Below are 19,518 nucleotides of genomic sequence, written 5' to 3'. Positions count from 1 at the left end.
GCCATTGATCACTCGTATTTGACTCAGAATAAATCTCTTCAAATATTTTACAGACTTTGACTCTTTCATTGACATAGCAATTCATGAACGGCCTAATACAGAAAATTGGTACCAAGAAGTGAGGCATTGCTATAAAGATACCTAAAAATGTGGAAGTGGCTTTGGACCTGAGTAACCAGCAGAAGTTGGAAGAGTTTGGAGGGCTCAGATGAAGACAAGAAGATGAGGGAAAGTTTGGAACTTCTTAGAGACCGGTTAAATGGCTGTGACCAAAAACAGTGATAGTGATAAGGACAGTGAAGTCTAGGCTGAGGAAGTCTCAGATGGAAATGAACTTACTGGGAACTGGAGCAAAGCTCACTCTTGTTATGCCACAGCAAAGAGCATGGCTGCATTCTGTTCATGCCCTAAGGCTCTGTGGAAGCTTAAACTTGAGAGTGATGGCCTAGAGTACCTGAAGGAAGAAATTTCTAATCAGCAAAGCATTTAAGATGTCTCCTGGCTGCTTCTAACAACCTACAACCATATATGGGAGCAAAGAAATGTCATAAAGCTGGAATTCATATTTAAAAGGAAAGCAGAGCACAAAAGTTCAGAAAATTTGCAGCCCAGCCATGTGGCAAAAATAAACAGTGTTTTTGGTGAGAGGAATTCAAGCAGGCTGTGGAACAACCATTTACTTAAGATATTTGCCTAACTAAAAAGAGAACCAAAGGCTGATAGCCAAGGCAACGGGAAAAAGGTCTCCAAAACATTCCAGATATCTCGAAGGCAGTCCCTCCCATTATAGGCCCTGAAGCCTAGGAGGAAAGAATGGTTTTGGAGGTCAGGGCCTGCTGCCCCACACAGCCTCAGGACACTGCTCCCCTCTCCAGCTCTGGCCTCAGCTCAGAGGACCCCAGATACAGCTTGGGCTGCTGTTTCAGAGGGTGCAAGCCACAGGCCTTGGTGGTTTCCATGTGGTATTAAGCCTGCGGGTACACAGTGTACAAGAGTAAAGGAGGCTCAGCAGCCTCCAGCTAGGTTTCAGAGGATTTGTGAGAATGCCTGGGTGCCAAGGCAGAAGCCTGCTGCAGGAGTGGAGCCTTCACAGCGAGCTTCTACTAGGGCAGTGCCAAGGGGAAATGTGGAGTTGGAGCACCCGCCAGAGTTCCCACTGAGGCACTGCCTACTAGAGCTGTGAGAAGAAGGGCACCATCATCCAGATCCCAGAATGGCAGATATTCCAGCAGCTTGCACCTGCTCCTAGCAAAGCTGCAGGCACTCAATAACCAGTGAAAGCAGCCACAAGGGCTGAACCTTGCAAAGTCACAGGGACAGAGCTGCCCCAGGCCTTGGAAGCTACCCCTTGCACCAGTGTGCCCTGGATGTGGGACACAGAGTCAATGGAGATCATTTTGGAGCTTTATAATTTAATGACTGTCCTGCTTGGTTTCAGACTTGCACGGGGCCTACACAGCCCCTCTCTTTTGGCCAATTTCTTCCTTTGGAAATGGGAATGTTTACCCAATGCCTACAATCCCTTTGTATCTTGGGAGTAAATAACTTGTTTTTTATTTTACAGGCTCATAGGTGGAAGGAACTTGCCTTGTCTCAGATGAAACTTTGGACTTAGGACCTGGGACTTTTGATTGAGTTGATGCTGGAACAAGTTAAGGCTGAGGACTAAGCTCTGATTTTTTTTTTTTTTTATCTTGCCCAAATTCTTTTCTAAGGGGTCTAGGGAGTCAGGCCCTACAAACCATAAATTCTCATAAGATCAGTTTTATTTGACCCTTTATATTGTGGCTTACTTTCCAATCTGACTCTGGCATAACAAGGAAGAAAATCAAAATGTTTTACCTCAAAATATATTTACTTGCCATACCTTGAAATTGCCCTGCAAAGTCTCTTGTGAGAAAAATCCATATCCTATAGAGAAACCCCTTCCCCCTTTGTTTTCCTTCTTTCCTTTCCAGATCCAGGAGATAATCAACTAAGAGCCAGGCACCCTTTTAAGACCAAGAAGAAATGATTTACAACCTGCTGTCTCTGAAGTCTGCTGTCTGAGAGCTGACTCTGCACAGTAAAACTTGGTCTCCACAATCCTTTACCTTAACCTGAACATTCCTTTCTATCGATCTCAGATCTTTAGACAAACTCAACCAATTTTCAACCAGAAAATGTTTAAATTTACCTATAGCCTGGAAGCCCCCGCTTTGAGTTGTCCCGCCTTTCTGAATGAAACCAATGTATTTCTTAAGTCTATTTGATTGATGTCTCATGTCTCCCTGAAATATATAAAATGAAGCTGTGCCCCGACCACCTTGGGCACATGTTCTCAGGACCTCCTGAGGGCTGTGTCAGGGGCCATGGTCACTCATATTTGGCTCAAAATAAATCTCTTAAAATATTTTACAGAGTTTGACTCTTTTATCGACAAGACTTTGGGGGACTGTTGGAAAGACATGATTGTATTTTGCAATGTGAGAAGGACATGAGATTTAGGGGAACAGGGGTGGAATTATAGAGTTTGCATGTCCCCTACAAATCCCATGTGGAGATGTAATCCCTGGTGTTGGAGGTGGGGCCTGATGGGAGGTTTTTGGGTCATGCCGGCTCATCTCTCATGGCTTAACGCTGTCCTCACCACAGTGAGTGAGTTCTCATGAAATCTGGTCATTTAAAAGCGTATGGCACCTCCTCCTGACCACTTGTTCCTGTTTTCACCCTGTGAAGTACCTGCTCCCCCTTCGCCTACTGCCATGACTGTTAGGTTCCTGCGGTCCTAATTAAAAGCAAAGCAGATGTTGGTGCCACGCTTGTACAGTCTGCAGAACCATGAGCCAATTAAATCTCTTTTCTTTATAAATTACCCAGTCTCAGTTATTTCTTTATAGCAATGCAAAAATGGCCTAATACATACAAAAATAAGAAATATGAAGAAAAATACACCAAAACATAGGATGAACAAATTGTTCAAAATTGGTGATATAGAAAGTTTTAAAGGCAGCCAGACAAAAATAACCCACTGTATACATGGGAACAAACATAAAGATAATAATAGAATCCTCACTAAAATGATAGAAGAGCAAGATATTAAAAACCTGAAGAAAAATCTGTCAAACTAGAATTATCTACTCAATATAAAAGCCTTTCAAAAACAAGGCAAAATAAAAACATTTTTAAACACACAAAGGCTGAAATAATTTATCACCATACTTGCACTGAAACATATGTTAAATAAAATACTTCAGGCAGAAGGAAAATGCTACCAGACGGAAACATGCATATACACAAAGGAATGAAGAGCACCAAAAATATAATTACGTGGGTAGATGTGTAAGATATTTTTCTTTCTTAAATTTAAGAGCCTTAAAATTAAAAAAGAAAAGGCCGAGCGCAGTGGATCACGCCTGTAATCCAAGTACGCTGGGAGGCTGAGGCAGGCGGATAACAAGGTCACGAGATCAAGACCATCCTGGCAAACATGGTGAAACCCTGTATCTACTAAAACTACAAAACAAAACAAAACAAAACAAAAAAAATTACCAGGCATGGTGGTGCGCACCTGTATTCCCAGCTACTCGGGAGGCTGAGGCAGGAGAATCACTTGAATCTGGGAGGAGGAGGTTGCAGTGAGCCGAGATTGTGCCACTGCACTCCAGCCTGGGTGACAAGGCGAGACTCCATCTCAAAAAAAAAAAAAAAATTAAAAAAGAAAAATGAAGGTATTTTTCTTATTGTTTAAATATCTTTAAAAGATCCCTGAATGTTTAACAAAAGTAATAATGGATTGTCAGGTTTGTAGCATACGTAAAAGTAAAATGCATGACAACAAAAACATAAAGGTTGTGAGAGAGGAAATGAAAGATATACAATACTAACATTAATGAAAATAGAAAGTAGCCAAAGATTTCTGAGCAAGAAATATTACCAGGGATCAAAAAACAATGTCACTTTATAATAAATGAAGTGATTTCAAGAAGACATAAAAAATATAAAACACAAATGTGCTTAATAACAGAGTTTCAAAATACACAAAGTAAAAACTAATGGAAGACAGATAAGTTCGCAATTAGAGTCACAGATTTTAATATGTCTCTTTCAATAACTGACTGAACAACTGGACATGAAATCAACAGAATATAGAAAACTTGAAGACTATTAGCCACTTTGACCTGACATTTATAAAACAAAAGACACAAACAAAATTTTCCTAATAGTGTTACTTGCAACAGTCAAAAACTAAAAATAACCTAAATTCCGACCAATAGGAGAATGCATAAAGTACAGTATATCCATACAATGAATATTACTCAATAATAAAGAAGAATGAACTACTGAATGCAACAACATGGATCTCAATTATCCTGAGTGAAGAAAGCCAGACAAAATGAGTAAATATCGGATATCACCAAGCTGGTGAAATAGAAGCTAACCCACTCATATCCTCCGACAATAAGAAAAATTCTGTACCCATCCATGGTCAAAAGTCTCTCTACAGGAGCCTCAGAATTCACGTTGAAGTTGTGAAACCCCAGTGGAGTCAAGATCTTAGAAGGTCATTTCGAGAGTTCAGACCCACACCTAGGCGGCTGATTCACTAAGCATGCTCTTAGCTTCAAGCCCAGAAAAGGCTCAGTCCTCCAAGGGGCTTGGCTACCACCTCATTTGGCCTTGAGCCTGCAAACAAAACCACCAGCCAAAGAGTCTGGCAGGAATCACACACTCTACTAACTGACAGAAGGGCTCATTTGCCTGTTGACATTGGTCTAGGCAATGAACCTGAAAGCTGCCCTGTGGCTTGGCTCTAATTCCCTCATCTGAGGTCCCAGGTAAGAGCTGCTTACACAAAGACTCACAGGGAGACTCGCCCATATCTTGCAACCTGGGAGTCTCAGCCTCCCTGACAGGCCTGCCACACTTCCTCCCATGACCAATCCTGAGGGTACCCAGTCTCAGCTCTGGGCTCTTCTGCTGCTATCAGGGAACTATCCCAGCTGTGCTGAGACCTGCTGGGAGATGCATGCTCCTCTGTGCCAACTAGACTGACCTCTCCAGTCTCCCACCCATAGCAGACCATAAGGGGGCCCAGTTCCAGGTCCAACTCCTCCTGTTGAAATTAGGGAACTATCTCATCTCTGCAGGGACTTCCTCAGAGACACGCAACCCTCTGAATCAATGTGACAGGCTCTCCAGCCTCTGTCCCACAGCAGATCCCAGAGGGGCCTAGTCTCAGCTCCAAGCCCATCCTGCTGTAGTTGGGAAACTATCTTATTGGTGCAGGGTCCCCCTGGTAGACACATGATCTTCTGAGCCAACAAAATCAGCTCTCCAACCTCCATCCCACAGCAGATCTTGAGGGGACCCAGTCTCAGTTCTGGCCCCTCTCACTGCTGTTAGAAAACTATCCATGGACTCCCAATCTCAACTCCCATTCCTCACCTGTGCAGAGACCTGCTGGGTGACACACCTGTCTGGGCCACTAGGACAGCATTCTGGACTCAGATGCCTGGTCAGCATTCCCACAGAGCCCCAGTACCCACGCTGAGTCCTACCCAGGTCCATCTGGGCCAGAAAGCTGTATCAATCTCAGAGTTCTTGCAAGACTCCTAGCAATCCTGTGCTTAGAGCATCCTCTAATGCTGAGATGGCTACAGCGGTCATGGGCTCAGGGAACTCAACAGTCAGCCTATGTAGAATCCCTGGAAGGCCTGCTGAAGAAGGACAGGCACAAACAAAGCCAGACTTACGAAGACTTAAATAAATACCTAATCCCTCAGTGCACAGACGTAACCACATGTCCACAAGCATCAGCAATGCTCAGGAAAATACGACCCCATCAAACAGACAAAATAAGGTGCAACAGACTGACCCTAAAATAATGAATATAGGTGATCCCTAGACAAATCATTCAAAATAGCTGTTTTAAGGAATCTCAAGAAAATTTAGAAAACCAGAGAATCAACTCTGAAATCACCAAAGAAACTTAACAGAGATTGTTAATTTAAAAAAACATCAAAAATTTTGGAGCTAAAAAATACAATTAGTGAAATGAAAAATGCAATAGATAGCATCAACCACAGAATTCCGCAAACAGAAGAAATAACCAGTGAGCTCAAAGACACAGTACTTGAAAATACACAGTCAGAGGAGAAAAAAGAAAATGAAAAGGAATGAAGAAGCTTACGGGAGCTATGAGACAACAAAAGAGCAAATATTCAGGTTAGTAGAGTTCAAGAAGGAACTGAGGAAGACAAAGTGGTAGAAGGTTATTCAAAGAAATAATAGAAAACTTTCCAAACCTGGAGATATAAATACATACCGGAAGGTCAAAAGTTACCAATAAGATTCAACCCAAATAAGAATACCCAAAGACATACTATAATCAAACTTTCAAAGGTCAAAGACAAAGAGAGGATCTTGAAAGCACTGAGATAAAATAAGTAAATAACACATAAGGGAGACCCAATATGCCTGGCAGCAGACCGTTCAGCAAAAACCTTATACGATAGAAGTGAGGTGAGGTCGTGATATATTCAGGGAAAGAAAGAAAAAATGCCAATCAAGCACACTGTACCTGGAGAAACTGACAACTAGACTGAGAGATATTAGCAAGATAGCTGACTAGAGACACCTGGCACTTGTCCCCCTCCAAAAGAAAAAAAAAAAAGGCAATAAATAAACAGCTAAGATCTCACTAGAGTGTGGAAGGAAGAGCACTGCAACACAGCAGAGGAACTGAAGATGCACCTGTGGTGACTGGAAGTCCAGGAGAGCAGCATGGAGGTGCCTGGCCTCTGTAGTCCCACCTCCCCCGCCTGGGTCAAATCTGCCCAGAGTCAGAAGGGACCTCCCCTTGCAAGGAAAAGGTAAGCAAGAGATTCCCAATCACCCACATCACCACCACAAACACCTGAAGTCTTTACAACAGGAGAATCCCACAGTCCCTGCAAGCCCTGAGCCCAGTTTGGGAGCTGCTGGAAATTCAGGCTGCTGCATTACCCCAGATTAGGAGCACGAAGTGTGCACTCCTCACTCCCCACCCACCCTGTGAGCCAAAGCTGCTGTAGCACAGCACCATCTTGAGATCAGAGCTGCCTCCGGAGCGTGCCCTGCTCTGGGGGCCAGAAGTCACTGCCATTCTCCAGCCCTGGGGCTCCATCTTTACTACACCAAGCCTACATGGGTGGCTGAGTGTCACAACCCCAGTTGCATGAAGCCTGGGACCAGGATCCGCTGTGAGTCTGGCCCTGCACAACACAGAAACCAACCTTCGCCACTGCACTTCCAGCCGGAGAAACAGCCCAGCAGTCCTGCCCAGGACAAACCTGCCCTTGATTTAGCCAAACCATTACACACCCTCCCCAAAGCAGGAGAGGCTCCTGAGCCTCCTAACAGCTGATTCACCCCGGGCCAGCAGAGTTGCTAAACACCTGTGCTCAGGACCTGGGAAACACCCCTATGGCACCCCTGCCACAAGAAGAAATACTTCTAGGCTGCCCAATGTCCCCAGGTCTCCAAAAACGCCTGAGAAACAGTCTCGCAGGCTGACCATGGTAAGCATGCTCCCAGGCCCAACAAGCAGCTATGTGCCCATGTCTCAGACTCAAGAAAAAGACCCACGGGTTGCCTTTGGGGGCATACCACCAGGTGAGCTGAGCAGCTCAAAGGACCAAAGATAAATCCTAGAGTTAAAGAATTCAATGAATAAAATTTAAAAACATAATTGAGAGGTTTAACAACTAGATTAAGCAACTAGGCTTGATCAAGCTGAAGAAAGAATTTCTGAACTTGAAGACAGGACTTTTGAAATAATACCAGCAGACAAAAAAAGAATAAAGAATAAAAAAGAATAAAGCCTATGTGAGTTATGAGATATCATTAAGCAAATAAATATTCATAATACGGGCATTCTAGCAGAAGAAGATAAGGGAGAAGGTGAGAAAAACTATTTAATAAATCATAGCAGAGAATGCCTCAAGTCTTGGGAAAGAGATGGAAATCCAGGTCCAGGAAGGTCGAATAACCAAATAGTTTCAATCCAAATAGGTCTTCTCAGAGGTACATTATAGTCAAACTGTCAAAATCCATAGACAAAGAAAAAATCAAAGCAGCAAGAGTAAAGCATCAAGTCACATATAAGGGAATCTCTATTTTACTAACAGCGTATTTTTCAGCAGAAACCTTACATTTCAGGAGAGAATTGGATGCTACATTCAAAGTACTGAAAATAGATAAACTTCCAGCCAAGAATATTATACCCAGCAAAGCTATTTTTCAGAAATGAAGGACAAATATAAATCTTCAGAGACAAACAAAACTCAAAGAATTCATCACCACTAAACTAGTCTTACAAGAAATGCTCACGGGAGTCTTATATCTGGAAATAGTATGATGATATCCACCATCATGAAAACCTGGAAAACTATAAAACTCCCTGGTAGAACCAACACACAAAGGAGAAAAACAAAGGAATCAAATCTACAGAAAACCACCCAAGTGAAAAAATAAACAGTAAGAAGTAAGGAACAAAAGATATACAACTAGAAAACAATCAATAAAATGACAGGAATTAGTCCTTACCTATCAATAACCCTGAATGTAAATAAATAACATTCCCTACTAAAAAGATATAGACTGGCTGAATAAAAAGAAAAAGATGACCCAACTATATGTGGACTACAAGAAACTCATCTCACCAATAAAGACATACATAGTATTAAAGTGAAGGGATGGAAAAATATATTTCATGCAAATGGAAACCAAAAGCAAGCAAGAGTAGCTATACTTACATCAGATAAAGCAGACATCAAGTTAAAACCTGTACAAAGAGACAAATAATTACATTATATGATAATGCACTCCCATATTTATTGCAGCACTATCACAACAGCCAAGATATGGAATCAACCTAAGTGTCCAGCCACAGATAAATGGATAAATGAATACGGTACATACACACAATGGAATACTATTCTGCCATAAAAAAGACTGAAATCCTGTCATTTGCAGCAACATGGATGGAACTGGAGGTCATTATGTTAAATTAAATAAGCCAGGCACATAAAGACAAATATCACATGTTCTCACTCATATATGGAAACTTAAAAAGTGGATCTCGTGGAAGAGGGGTGTAGAACGGTGGTTAAAAGAGGCTGGGAAGGGAAGTGGAGAGAATGAAAAGAAGTGGGAGAAGGAATAAAAAAAATACAGTTAGATAATAAGTTCTGGTATTCAATAGCACAGGAGGAAAATCAGAGTTCATATTAACTTATTATATAATTCAAAACAGCCAGAAGAAAAAAACTATAATGTTACCAACACAATAAAAAGATAAATGTTTGAGGTGATGGCCATCCCAATTACCCTGATTTGATCATAACACATTGTATACTTGTATCAAAATATTACATATAGCCCCAAAATATGTACAAGTATTACATGTCAACACAAAATTAAACTGCCATATGATTCAATTTACATAAAACTCTAGAAAATGCAAACTAATCTAAATGGACAACAGAAAGCTTATATTTATAATATAAAGAACTCCTTCAAATCAATAGAAAAAAGATAATCCAATAGAAAAAAATGGCAGGAGATTTGAAAACATATATCACAAAAAAGAATATCTAAATGGCCAATAAATGTGCAAAAATGTGCTAAACATCATTAATAATCACGGAATTACTAATCATAATTAGATACCACTAGGCCCTTTTTGAAAGGCTAAAATAAAAATAAACAAGTTTAGGTGAAGATATGGTTCAACTGAAAGTCAAACACCATTAGAAGAACTACAGATTGGTACAACCAATTTGGAAATCTGCTTGGCATTATCTACTGAATACAGACATTCCTCACTATTATGAAGGATTCATTCCAGGAATCCCACATAAACCAAAATCTGTGTATACCCACATCCCACAGTTGGCTGTGTGGACTCCACATATATGGAAATGTGCCCCTCCAAATATACAGTTCTCATATCCTGAAAATTCTAGTTTTGACCCACATTGGGTTGAAGAAAATCCGTGTATAAGTAAACTAGCACAGTTCAAACCCACGTTGTTCAAGAGTCAACTGCTTATGTATCCTTTATAATTCAGTAATTATATGTGTCTGCACCAAAAGACATATGAAAGAATCCAGCAGCCAAAAAAACTGAAATACAACAAATGTCTACCAACACAAGCATGGATAAAGTGTGGTCTATTTACATAAGTAGAATGTAATTCTACTTACTATTCTACAACAAAAATGGATAAAGTATAGTCTTTACATAAGTAGAATGTAATTCTACTTATTACTCTATAATAAAAATGTATTTTTAGTTTAGCCTTTCAAAAAGGGCATAGTGGTACCTAATAAATCCTAATACTCTGTAGCAATGAAAACGAACAACATGAATGAATGAATCTCATAAAATAATGCTATTAAAGAAACCAGCACAAAAAAGTACGTAACGTATAATCACATTTATATAAAGTTCATCATAAGCAAAACTAACCTATGGTATTAGAAGTCAAATTAGTGTTGCCTTTTGGGCAGGAGAGAAGTGGGCATTGATGGAGACAAGGTATGACCTAGGGGTGGTTACCTGGGCATATTCATTTAGTTATAGTCATCACAACATGCACTTATTACGTGGAACTTTTTTTTTCCTAAGTAGTTTATACTTCACTGAAAAAGTGAGGTCAATCTAAATATTCAAATGTAGGAGACTTGATTATGTTAAGATGAATCTTTTCTTGATCAGCTTCTAACTGAAGAAACTTTTAAATTCCAGATCACTTGTGTTCTAAACATAAAAATATTGTAAAATAAAAATAAATTTTAAAATAAAATAATATAATGTTTTTATCGATATTTTTCTCCCATAGTTGGTAGCTGAATCCACAGAGGGTAATGCTGTCCAAAGAGCATCAAAGACATGGAGAGACAAGGGCAAGGCCTTCATGACACTGGACTTAGAACTTGTTCAATACCTGATGAGAAGGACTCTTCGTGTTCCATATACAAAGTTCAGTCCCATCCAAAGGGAAAGCGCAGTCCTGCATGCTACAAGCAAGCTGAACATGAGACACAGACTCCTTGGATTCAACCAGATATTTTTCTATAACTATATCACTTAGACAGCCACCATTACTTGAGAAAATGTCCTGGGGATTTTCCATCTTCAATCTGAAAACAAAAAGTACATATAAGATGACTATAGGTATTATACTTAATATAGGAAAAAAGTCTATTACCTATTGATAGTTACTAGTTTGACCACACACACATACCACATCATACGTATTTATTCACCTCTCCTCACCCCAAGAAAAAACAAGAGAAATCGCTGAAAACTCTGGAGGTTCCACATTCACAACTGCTCCATTCCTCTCATGGGCTTTCCAATTAAGCAAACCTTGACTCAAATTCCACTATTCCCACTTAACAGACCTTGCTTAGGCTTTCTCAATCAGCTTCCACAACTGTAAAATGAGAACAGTTACTGAGAGGCAAAGACTAAACAATGATCCATATGGCATCGGGGCAGCGCTGGCACTTAGCATTCTAAACGTTGATTACTGAAATGACTAAGACACAAAGTTATTTTCTGAATTGACCACAGCAAATCAGTTGTTAGGGAACTGCAATTGGAACCCACATCTCCCATAGCTAACCTGGGCTTTACTGAACAATTTCACAACACCCTATGTAATTACAGTTAAGCTACCACAGGTTCTATAATCAGTGATTCACTGGCTATGTTTCATAGAGCATAAACTAATGAAACACTGACAATAAAACATTTCAGATCTTCATCCAACTTTACACTTAACTTCACAGCATAATCACTTCGGAAACATGCAGGAATGGCTCTGGGGTCATCCTTGATTCTGTTGTATCCCACAACCCACTGCAGGCCAGCAATCAATGCACTTAAAGGCACAGACAACAGACCTGCTTAGAAAGTGATGGGCAAGCACCCAAACATCCAGCGGGGTCATGCAGGCTGTGGGTATTCAAAGCCCCACCCGTGCAGTCCTCATGCTGGCCATGTGGATTCGAAAAATCCACCCCTGTGCTCCTCATGCTGGCCCTGAGGGATTCTGCTAACCCAACCTCTGCCTCTCTTCCTCTTCACCGCCTCCTCCCTCCACTGCTACTCTTTCTATTTACCCTTTCTTCCAGCTCTTACAACACAGCAGGGCTTTGATTGCCTCAGGACGCAAACTTTATCTTCATGCTCCATTCCTCCTCCTCTCTGCAACTTTGGGGCTCTTCTCATTTCCCAGGTCTCAGCAGAGGCCTCTGAGAGCTGGCTCCCATCCCTGCCCCCCACCCCATCCACCTCCTTCCCAGCACTTCACACCATCTAAACTATTTTGACCTCAGGAGGCAGCGGGACATGGATCCATGGCCGGACTGCTAGGATGGAATCCTCTGTCTGAAGGACCCTTGGTCAGACAGGAATTGCAAAGAAAGAAAGAGAACTGTGGGGTGCCACTCATCAGCAGGACCTTTCCCTGCCTGCCTCCTGGCCCCGTGATTTGAGAAATCTGACATTCCAGTACAGACTATGAACCCTCAGCACCACTTCTGTGCTGTGGGCGGGGCAGCAATAACAATTTCCTGTGTGCAGGTGGGGAGCAGAATTTCACAAGAGAAAAGAGGCAAAGGAAAATGGACTTCAGATCATCTTTGGAAAACACTTCAAAAGAAGCCAGCAAACATTTTCAATACAGGTCTCGATTAGAAACCCTTGTTTTAATATTCATAAGGCCAAGGTACCAGGAAGGTGATAATGTAATTGACAAATGTTCTCAAAATACAATTAGAGGCCTTATACTCTATGATTGCCCTTACAACAAATGCTCTGTGTTATAATAAATAAAAGGGGATTTTTGGCCGGGTGCAGTGGTTCACGCCTGTAATCCCAGCACTTTGGGAGGCCAAGGCAGGCGGATCACGAGGTCAGGAGATCAAGACTATCCCGGCTAACACGGTGAAACCCCGTCTCTACTAAAAATACAAAAAATTAGCCGGGTGTGGTGACAGGCACCTGTGGTCCCAGCTTCTCAGGAGGCTGAGGCAGGAGAATAGCGTGAACCCGGGAGGCAGAGCTTGCAATGAGCTGAGATCACGCCACTGCACTCCAGCCTGGGCGACAGAGTGAGACTCCGTCTCAAAAAAATAATAAATAAAATAAAATAAAATAAAATAAAATAAATAAAAGGTGATTTTTAAAGGCTTGAAAAGTCTCAATATTTGGAGAAAAACAAAATAAAAGCATGTGTACGTTATTTTAAGGCACATTTGTCTCCAATTCACAATTTTTATCTCACTTTTTTTTAATATTTGCAAAGATACTTTGAGCGTCATATGAAAATAGCTACACCTTCCAAAGCTACCATGGTTACTCTGTAGACTCTGTAACTTGAGCATGGCAGTAGGTGCTGGGCAGATGTGTCCTGAGGGGACAATATGAAGCTGCTGTCACCAGATCCACTGCTTCTCAAAGCATAAAACATCTTGGGAGACAGACAAAGAATACACAAAACATTATAGTTGTTTCAAAAATGTTAATAATACACTCTTCAAATTGTGACTGAGTTTCACCTTTTTCTTCAACATAAACTTTTGTTGCAGTATCATTATCTTATTCTCTTCTGTAATTCCCATAGAATTCAGCAGCACATTTTACAAATAATAGTATTTGCATGCCAATTTGCAATTTACAGACCACTTTTGTAGACATTAATAAGCAGGTTTGTATATATGAGTACATAGATTATATCATTCTTACAATAACCCTTTAAAGCAGTTAGGCAAGAAGATGGCAGACAGGAGGCAAGGATAATGTGCGTCTCCCACTAGGATGGACTGAAAGGCATGTGGAGACTCATACTGTGAAGTTCTGTTCCAAGAACCACCGCAGGAATGTACCAAAAAAACTGAAAGAATTCACAGATCCTTTGAAAGAAGCAGCAGGCCACTGCAATTCATGCAATTCTCACTGCAAATTCCATGAGACAGGCAAAAAACTGTGAGTTCCCAAAATGTGAGGGGAAAAAAACTGCCTCCAAACACACATCCCCACTGGGGAATCTAAAAATCCATATCACAGGAGAAGGACGTAACCTTACCTAGAGCTGAAGCATATTTAGGCAGCCAAGCGAAATATAAAGTAGAAGCAGCAGTGAGAAGAGCCTTGTAGGCATTCCCAGTCTCCAGCTCTAGTCCAGGGAAGCCATCCCTGACTGTTTCTCACAGAGGTCCTCCCTCAGAAAAGACAGCCAGCGGAATTAGGGAGAGGTCAAAGGGTGAAAGAAGCTTCCAACTGAATTCTGTGATAATTTAGACTGGGCACGAACTTCCTTGAGCAGAATCAGGAGTGGGTAAAAGGGAACTGCTACAGATATGAGCACAGGAGCTGCCAACATTGTGGGCAGATGGGGAGGGCAAGACCTGAAAGCCAGCCATGCTTGCTTTCTCAGCGCGGAAGCTTATGGCCTGGGCTGGGACTGAGTCCCACATACAGGCTGTCTGCATCTAAACCTGGCACTGTTAGCTGGGTACTGTGGGAGCAAGACCAGCCTCACAAACTGCGTGGGAGCTGGGTGAGGTCTTCCACTACCAGCTTTCCCCCACTTCCCTGGCAACCTATGTGATGCAGCAGACACAGCCATAATCCCTTCTGGAACATATCTCCATTGGCTCAAGAACCACTCCCACATCTCCCACAGCAGCTGCAGCAAGCCCTGCCCAGGGAGAGTCTGAGCCCAGATCCCCTTAACCCTGTCCCCACCTGATGGTTTTTCTCTACCCACCCTGGTAGCCAAACACAAAAGACATAAACTCTTGGGAACACTATGGCCCTGCCCATCACCTGAGAAACCAGGATGCCTCCCCTGGACCAACTTAGGGAAACTGTATATACCCCTTCTAACATAGCAACTGATACTCTCTTAAAGAACTCCTGAGAAATTCATCACAAAGGATCATGACCCAGGTACAGTCATCTGGTTATTTAAAGTCGGGAAGAATGAAAGAATCTTTAGAGCTGTGAGAGAAAAGCATCAGGTAACCTATAAAGGAAAACCTATCAGATTAACAGCTGACTTCTCAGCAGAAAATTTACAAGCCAGAAGGGATTGGGGTCATATCTTTAGCCCCCTTAAACAAAATGATTGTCAGCTAAGAATTCTGTATCCAGCAAAACTATGCTTCACAAACAAAGGAAAGATAGTCTTTTTTAGACAAACAAATGCTGAGAGAATCTGCCACTACCAAGCTAGGACTACAAGAAGTGGTAAAAGAAGTTCTAAATCTTGAAACAAAACCTTGAAATACACCAAAAGAACCTCCTTAAAACATAAATCTCACAGGCCCTATAAACAATAACACAACGAAAAAAGGATATTTAGGCAAGAACTAGCATAATAAATAGAGCACTACCCCACATCTCAATACTAACGTTGAATGTAAATGGTCTCAGTGCTCCACTCGAAAGATACAAAATGGCAGAATGGATAAAAATACACCAATCAAGTATCTGGTGTCTTCAAGAGACTCATGTAACACATAGGAACTCACATAAACTTAAGGTAAAGGAGAGGAAAAAGATATTCCACACAAATGGAAACAAAAAGCAAGCAGGAGAAGCTATTCTTACATAAAACAACATAAATAGACTTGAAAGTAACAACAGTTAAAAAAAAAAAAAGGACAAAGAGGGACATTATATAATGATAAAAGGATTAGTCAATAGAAAAATATCACAATCCTAAATACATACACACTTAACACAGAAGCTCCCAAATTCATAAAACAATTATGACTAGACCTAAGAAATGACATAGCAACACAGTAATACTGGGGAATTTCAATATTCCACTGACAGCACTAGAAAGGTCATCAAGACAGAAAGTCAACAAAGAAAGAACGGACTTAAACTACACCACAGAATAAAATTAACATGAATTTGTGCCTTGTTAAATGCAACAGTCAGGCCAGGCGCAGTGGCTCACACCTGTAATCCCAGCACTTTGGGAGGCTGAGGTGGGCGGATCACAGGTCAGGACTTTGAGACCATCCTGACCAACATGGTGAAACCCCTTCTCTACTAAAAATACAAAAATTAGCCGGGCATAGTGCCGTGCACCTGTAATCCCAGCTACTCGGGAGGCTGAGGCAGGAGAATCATCGCTTGAACTTGGCAGGCTGAGGATGCAGTGAGTCGAAATTGCGCCATTGCACTCCAGCCTGGGCGACAAGAGCGAAACTCCGTCCCAAAAAAATAAACAGGGCCGGGCGCGGTGGCTCACGCCTGTAATCCCAGCACTTTGGGAGGCCGAGGCGGGCGGATCACAAGGTCAGGAGATCGAGACCACAGTGAAACCTCGTCTCTACTAAAAATACAAAAAATTAGCCGGGCGCGGTTGTGGGCGCCTGTAGTCCCAGCTACTCAGGAGGCTGAGGCAGGAGAATGGCGTGAACCCGGGAGGCGGAGCTTGCAGTGAGCCGAGATCGCGCCACTGCACTCCAGCCTGGGCTGGGCGACAGAGCGAGACTCCGTCTCAAAAAAAAATAAAATAAAATAAACAAATAAATAAATCATGAACGCACACACACAGAAACATTTCCACATACACTGCTGGTAAGAGAATTGACATAAACTTATCTGGCAATCAAAAATTCTACTTTTATAAATTTATAACAAGTAAATCATTCTACCTTTTCCAAAATTTATTTCTTCAAGGCTGTCCACCGTAACATTGATTATAATATGAAATGTAGCAACGGTTCTTACGTTGAGTGGAATACAATGCACATGTTTTTAAAAATGACATTGAAAAATGTCTACTTCGTGTCTCAGAAAGCAAGCTCGACCTAATCTGATGGAAAGAAAGAGTTTAATGTGTAATTAAAAGGTTACAGCAGCTTCATCAACACCGTCAGGACAGCCCCCTTGTCTCCCCAACCCTCAGCTCCACCTGTCTAGTTGCTGCTCATTGTCTGTTCCTATGCGGTGGCAAAAAGACGGCCAACAGCGCCCGAGCGCGGCCTCTCACATTGCAGAGTGCTGGGGAAGAAAGCATCTCTTTCCATTGATCCTTGAACATTTCTCATGAGTTTGGGCCTGTCTGAGACACTTTCCATGTTTGAATTAATCATGTAATCAGAAGGATGAAATGATGCCAAGAAGTCAGGCCTGGGACACAGACCTCTCTATTGAGTCCTGGTCAGCAGAGGGAGAAGGGTGGTAGTCCAGAGGAAATCCAGGGACTAGAGGATTTTTTTGCCAAGAGGAGGTGGATGCTGAGACAACAAAAATAGTAATGCTTAGATATATAAAAATATCAAGAAGGATGAACAAAAACTTTAACGAAATATTTACAAATTTAAAACTTCTATTTTTCAAAAGATCATTGGTGCTGGAGCCTAAGAGCAGGGTTTAAGCAAATGGACACCACACGTTATTTCTGAGCTAGGACTGATGGAAGCCAGTACGGGTTGGTTGCTGAAGAGGAATTTGAGGAATCAGGAGAGGCTCCTAGCTTTCTGGCCTGAACGACAAGATACCTCACTTTCTGAGCTGGGAGAGAACAGGTTCCCGCAGGGGAGAAGCATAGATACTGCTTTGGATACATTATGTCAAATGCTGAAACATCAGTTGTAACTTCCTCTAGGCATTGCACCAAAATTTCTTTCGAGTAACTGTGGAAGAAACAGACATCTCTTCTCTAATCCAGTGTGTCCATTTTAGAGGATAACACTCAAAAAGTCATCTTGTTTCTCTCATTTCTAAATGATTACAGAGCGCCTAGCATTGTCCTTTTGCACCAATTACATAAAATAGTACCTATTAGCTGAATGGTGAGGAGTCTAAATACCCCAGGGCACACTGGGGGCAGAGTAACACTCTCCCTAAGATGTCCACAGGCTCATCCCTAGAACCTCTGCAAACATTAGGTTACACAGCCAAGGGACTCAAGGTTACTAATCAGATGGGCTTCAGAAGAGAGATTATCCTGGATTATCTGGGTATGTTCAATTTAAATACTTTCTTTAACTAAGCTAGAGAGAGAAAAGCTGGGATGATGATGCACCATGAGAAGGACTCAACCTGCTGTGGTTACCGTTCTTAAGACAGAAAAAGGAGCCAGGAGCTGAGGCCTGTGGTGGCCTCTAGAAGCTGGAAAAGGCACGGAGAAGAGTTTTCACCCGAAGACTCTGGAAGGAGCCAGCCCCAATGCCACCCTGATTTTAGCACAGTTTGAAACCCATTTTGGATTTGTGACCTCCAGAACTGTAAGATAATCCATTTGTGCTGTTTTAAACCACCAAATCTGCATTAGTTTGTCATTGCAGTATTAACAAACGAATAAAACTGCCTACAAAATGAAAACTGTACAAATGAAATGACAATACCCAGCATACGTCTACACACTGATCTGTGTGTGTCCTATCGGGACTGAACCCTGAAGTAAGACTAGAACAAGCAATCGACAGCAAGAGTCTAGGGTGACCCAACGGTTGAGATGGTGCTAGGAGATCTTGGGAAGAATGGTGCAGTGAAGCTTACAAGGAAGAAGTTAAGGTATGGGCAGCTGTGAAGCAAGAGATCAAGAGATCACATATACACATGCATACACACACACAAAATCTCACACCTGTATACACATATGCACACACAGAATCCCACGCATGCACCCAAACATGCACACATATAAAAAGCTGTCTGATCTAAACGGGTTTGGTGAAAGGTGTGGGGTCAGAGAGCCCAGGGTCATAGGAGAAAGGCAATCTGAAGACCTGAAGACCTCTTCCATGCCTGAAGCACAGGACCCCTTCATGTCTTAAAAACAAAAGCAGACACCGGGCACAGTGGCTTATGCCTGTATTCCCAGCACTTTGGGAGGCTGAAGCGGGTGGATCACAAGGTCAGGAGTTCAAGACCAGCCTGGCCAACGTAGTGAAGCCCCGTCTCTACTAAAAATACAAAAATTAGCCAGGCGTGGTGGCGCGTGTCTGTAGTCCCAGCTACCTGGAAGGCTGAGGCGGGAGAATCATTTGAACCCAGGAGGCAGAGGTTGTGGTGAGCCAAGATTGTGCCACTGCACTCCAGCCTGGGCAACAGAGTGAGACCCTGTCTCAAAAACAAACAAACAAACAAAAGCAGAAACAACAAAAAACGATCTCCTGACACCCGTCTGACATCGCTGGAATTGTTTCCAAAATAAAGACAGAATATGAATGTGCTTGCATTTCCTGATGTGTGCATAGTAAAGAAATAACACCATGACTCACTAGTGTGAAGAGTTCACAGAAAACAATGGTGTGAAGCCAAAGAGGGAAGAAGCCTCGTCAGGACACATAAGCCACCTTCAGGAGGAAGCACTAGCCTGTGCTCAGAACCTCTGGGTCAGTCTGGCCCCAGTGTGCACGAGCTGACGTCCCACCTCTCCAGCTGCCCAACACCTCCGCTCCTCAGTGTTCTCCATTTCAATGCCTACTTCTGCCTCAGTGTTCTCAGCT

The 19,518-nt window shown here is 42.1% G+C and overlaps 1 protein-coding gene across 12 annotated transcripts in view; it reads right to left on the bottom strand.

Moving 5' to 3' along the window:
• Window positions 1–19,518, bottom strand: part of WDR27 (WD repeat domain 27) — a 309,044-nt gene that overhangs the window by 287,283 nt on the left and 2,243 nt on the right. For all 12 annotated transcript variants that reach the window (XM_028846955.2, XM_078001101.1, XM_078001104.1 and 9 more), the window contains exon 2: window positions 10,974–11,169. In XM_028846955.2, coding sequence (XP_028702788.2) covers window positions 10,974–11,162 — 189 coding nt within the window. In that variant the 5' untranslated portion in view covers window positions 11,163–11,169. The remainder of the gene's footprint in view (window positions 1–10,973; window positions 11,170–19,518) is intronic.

This window comes from Macaca mulatta, chromosome 4 (assembly GCF_049350105.2).
Source record: "Macaca mulatta isolate MMU2019108-1 chromosome 4, T2T-MMU8v2.0, whole genome shotgun sequence".
NCBI lineage: Eukaryota > Metazoa > Chordata > Mammalia > Primates > Cercopithecidae > Macaca > Macaca mulatta.
Note: the sequence above shows the minus strand (reverse complement) of the source record. Positions and strands in the feature narration are given on the sequence as shown.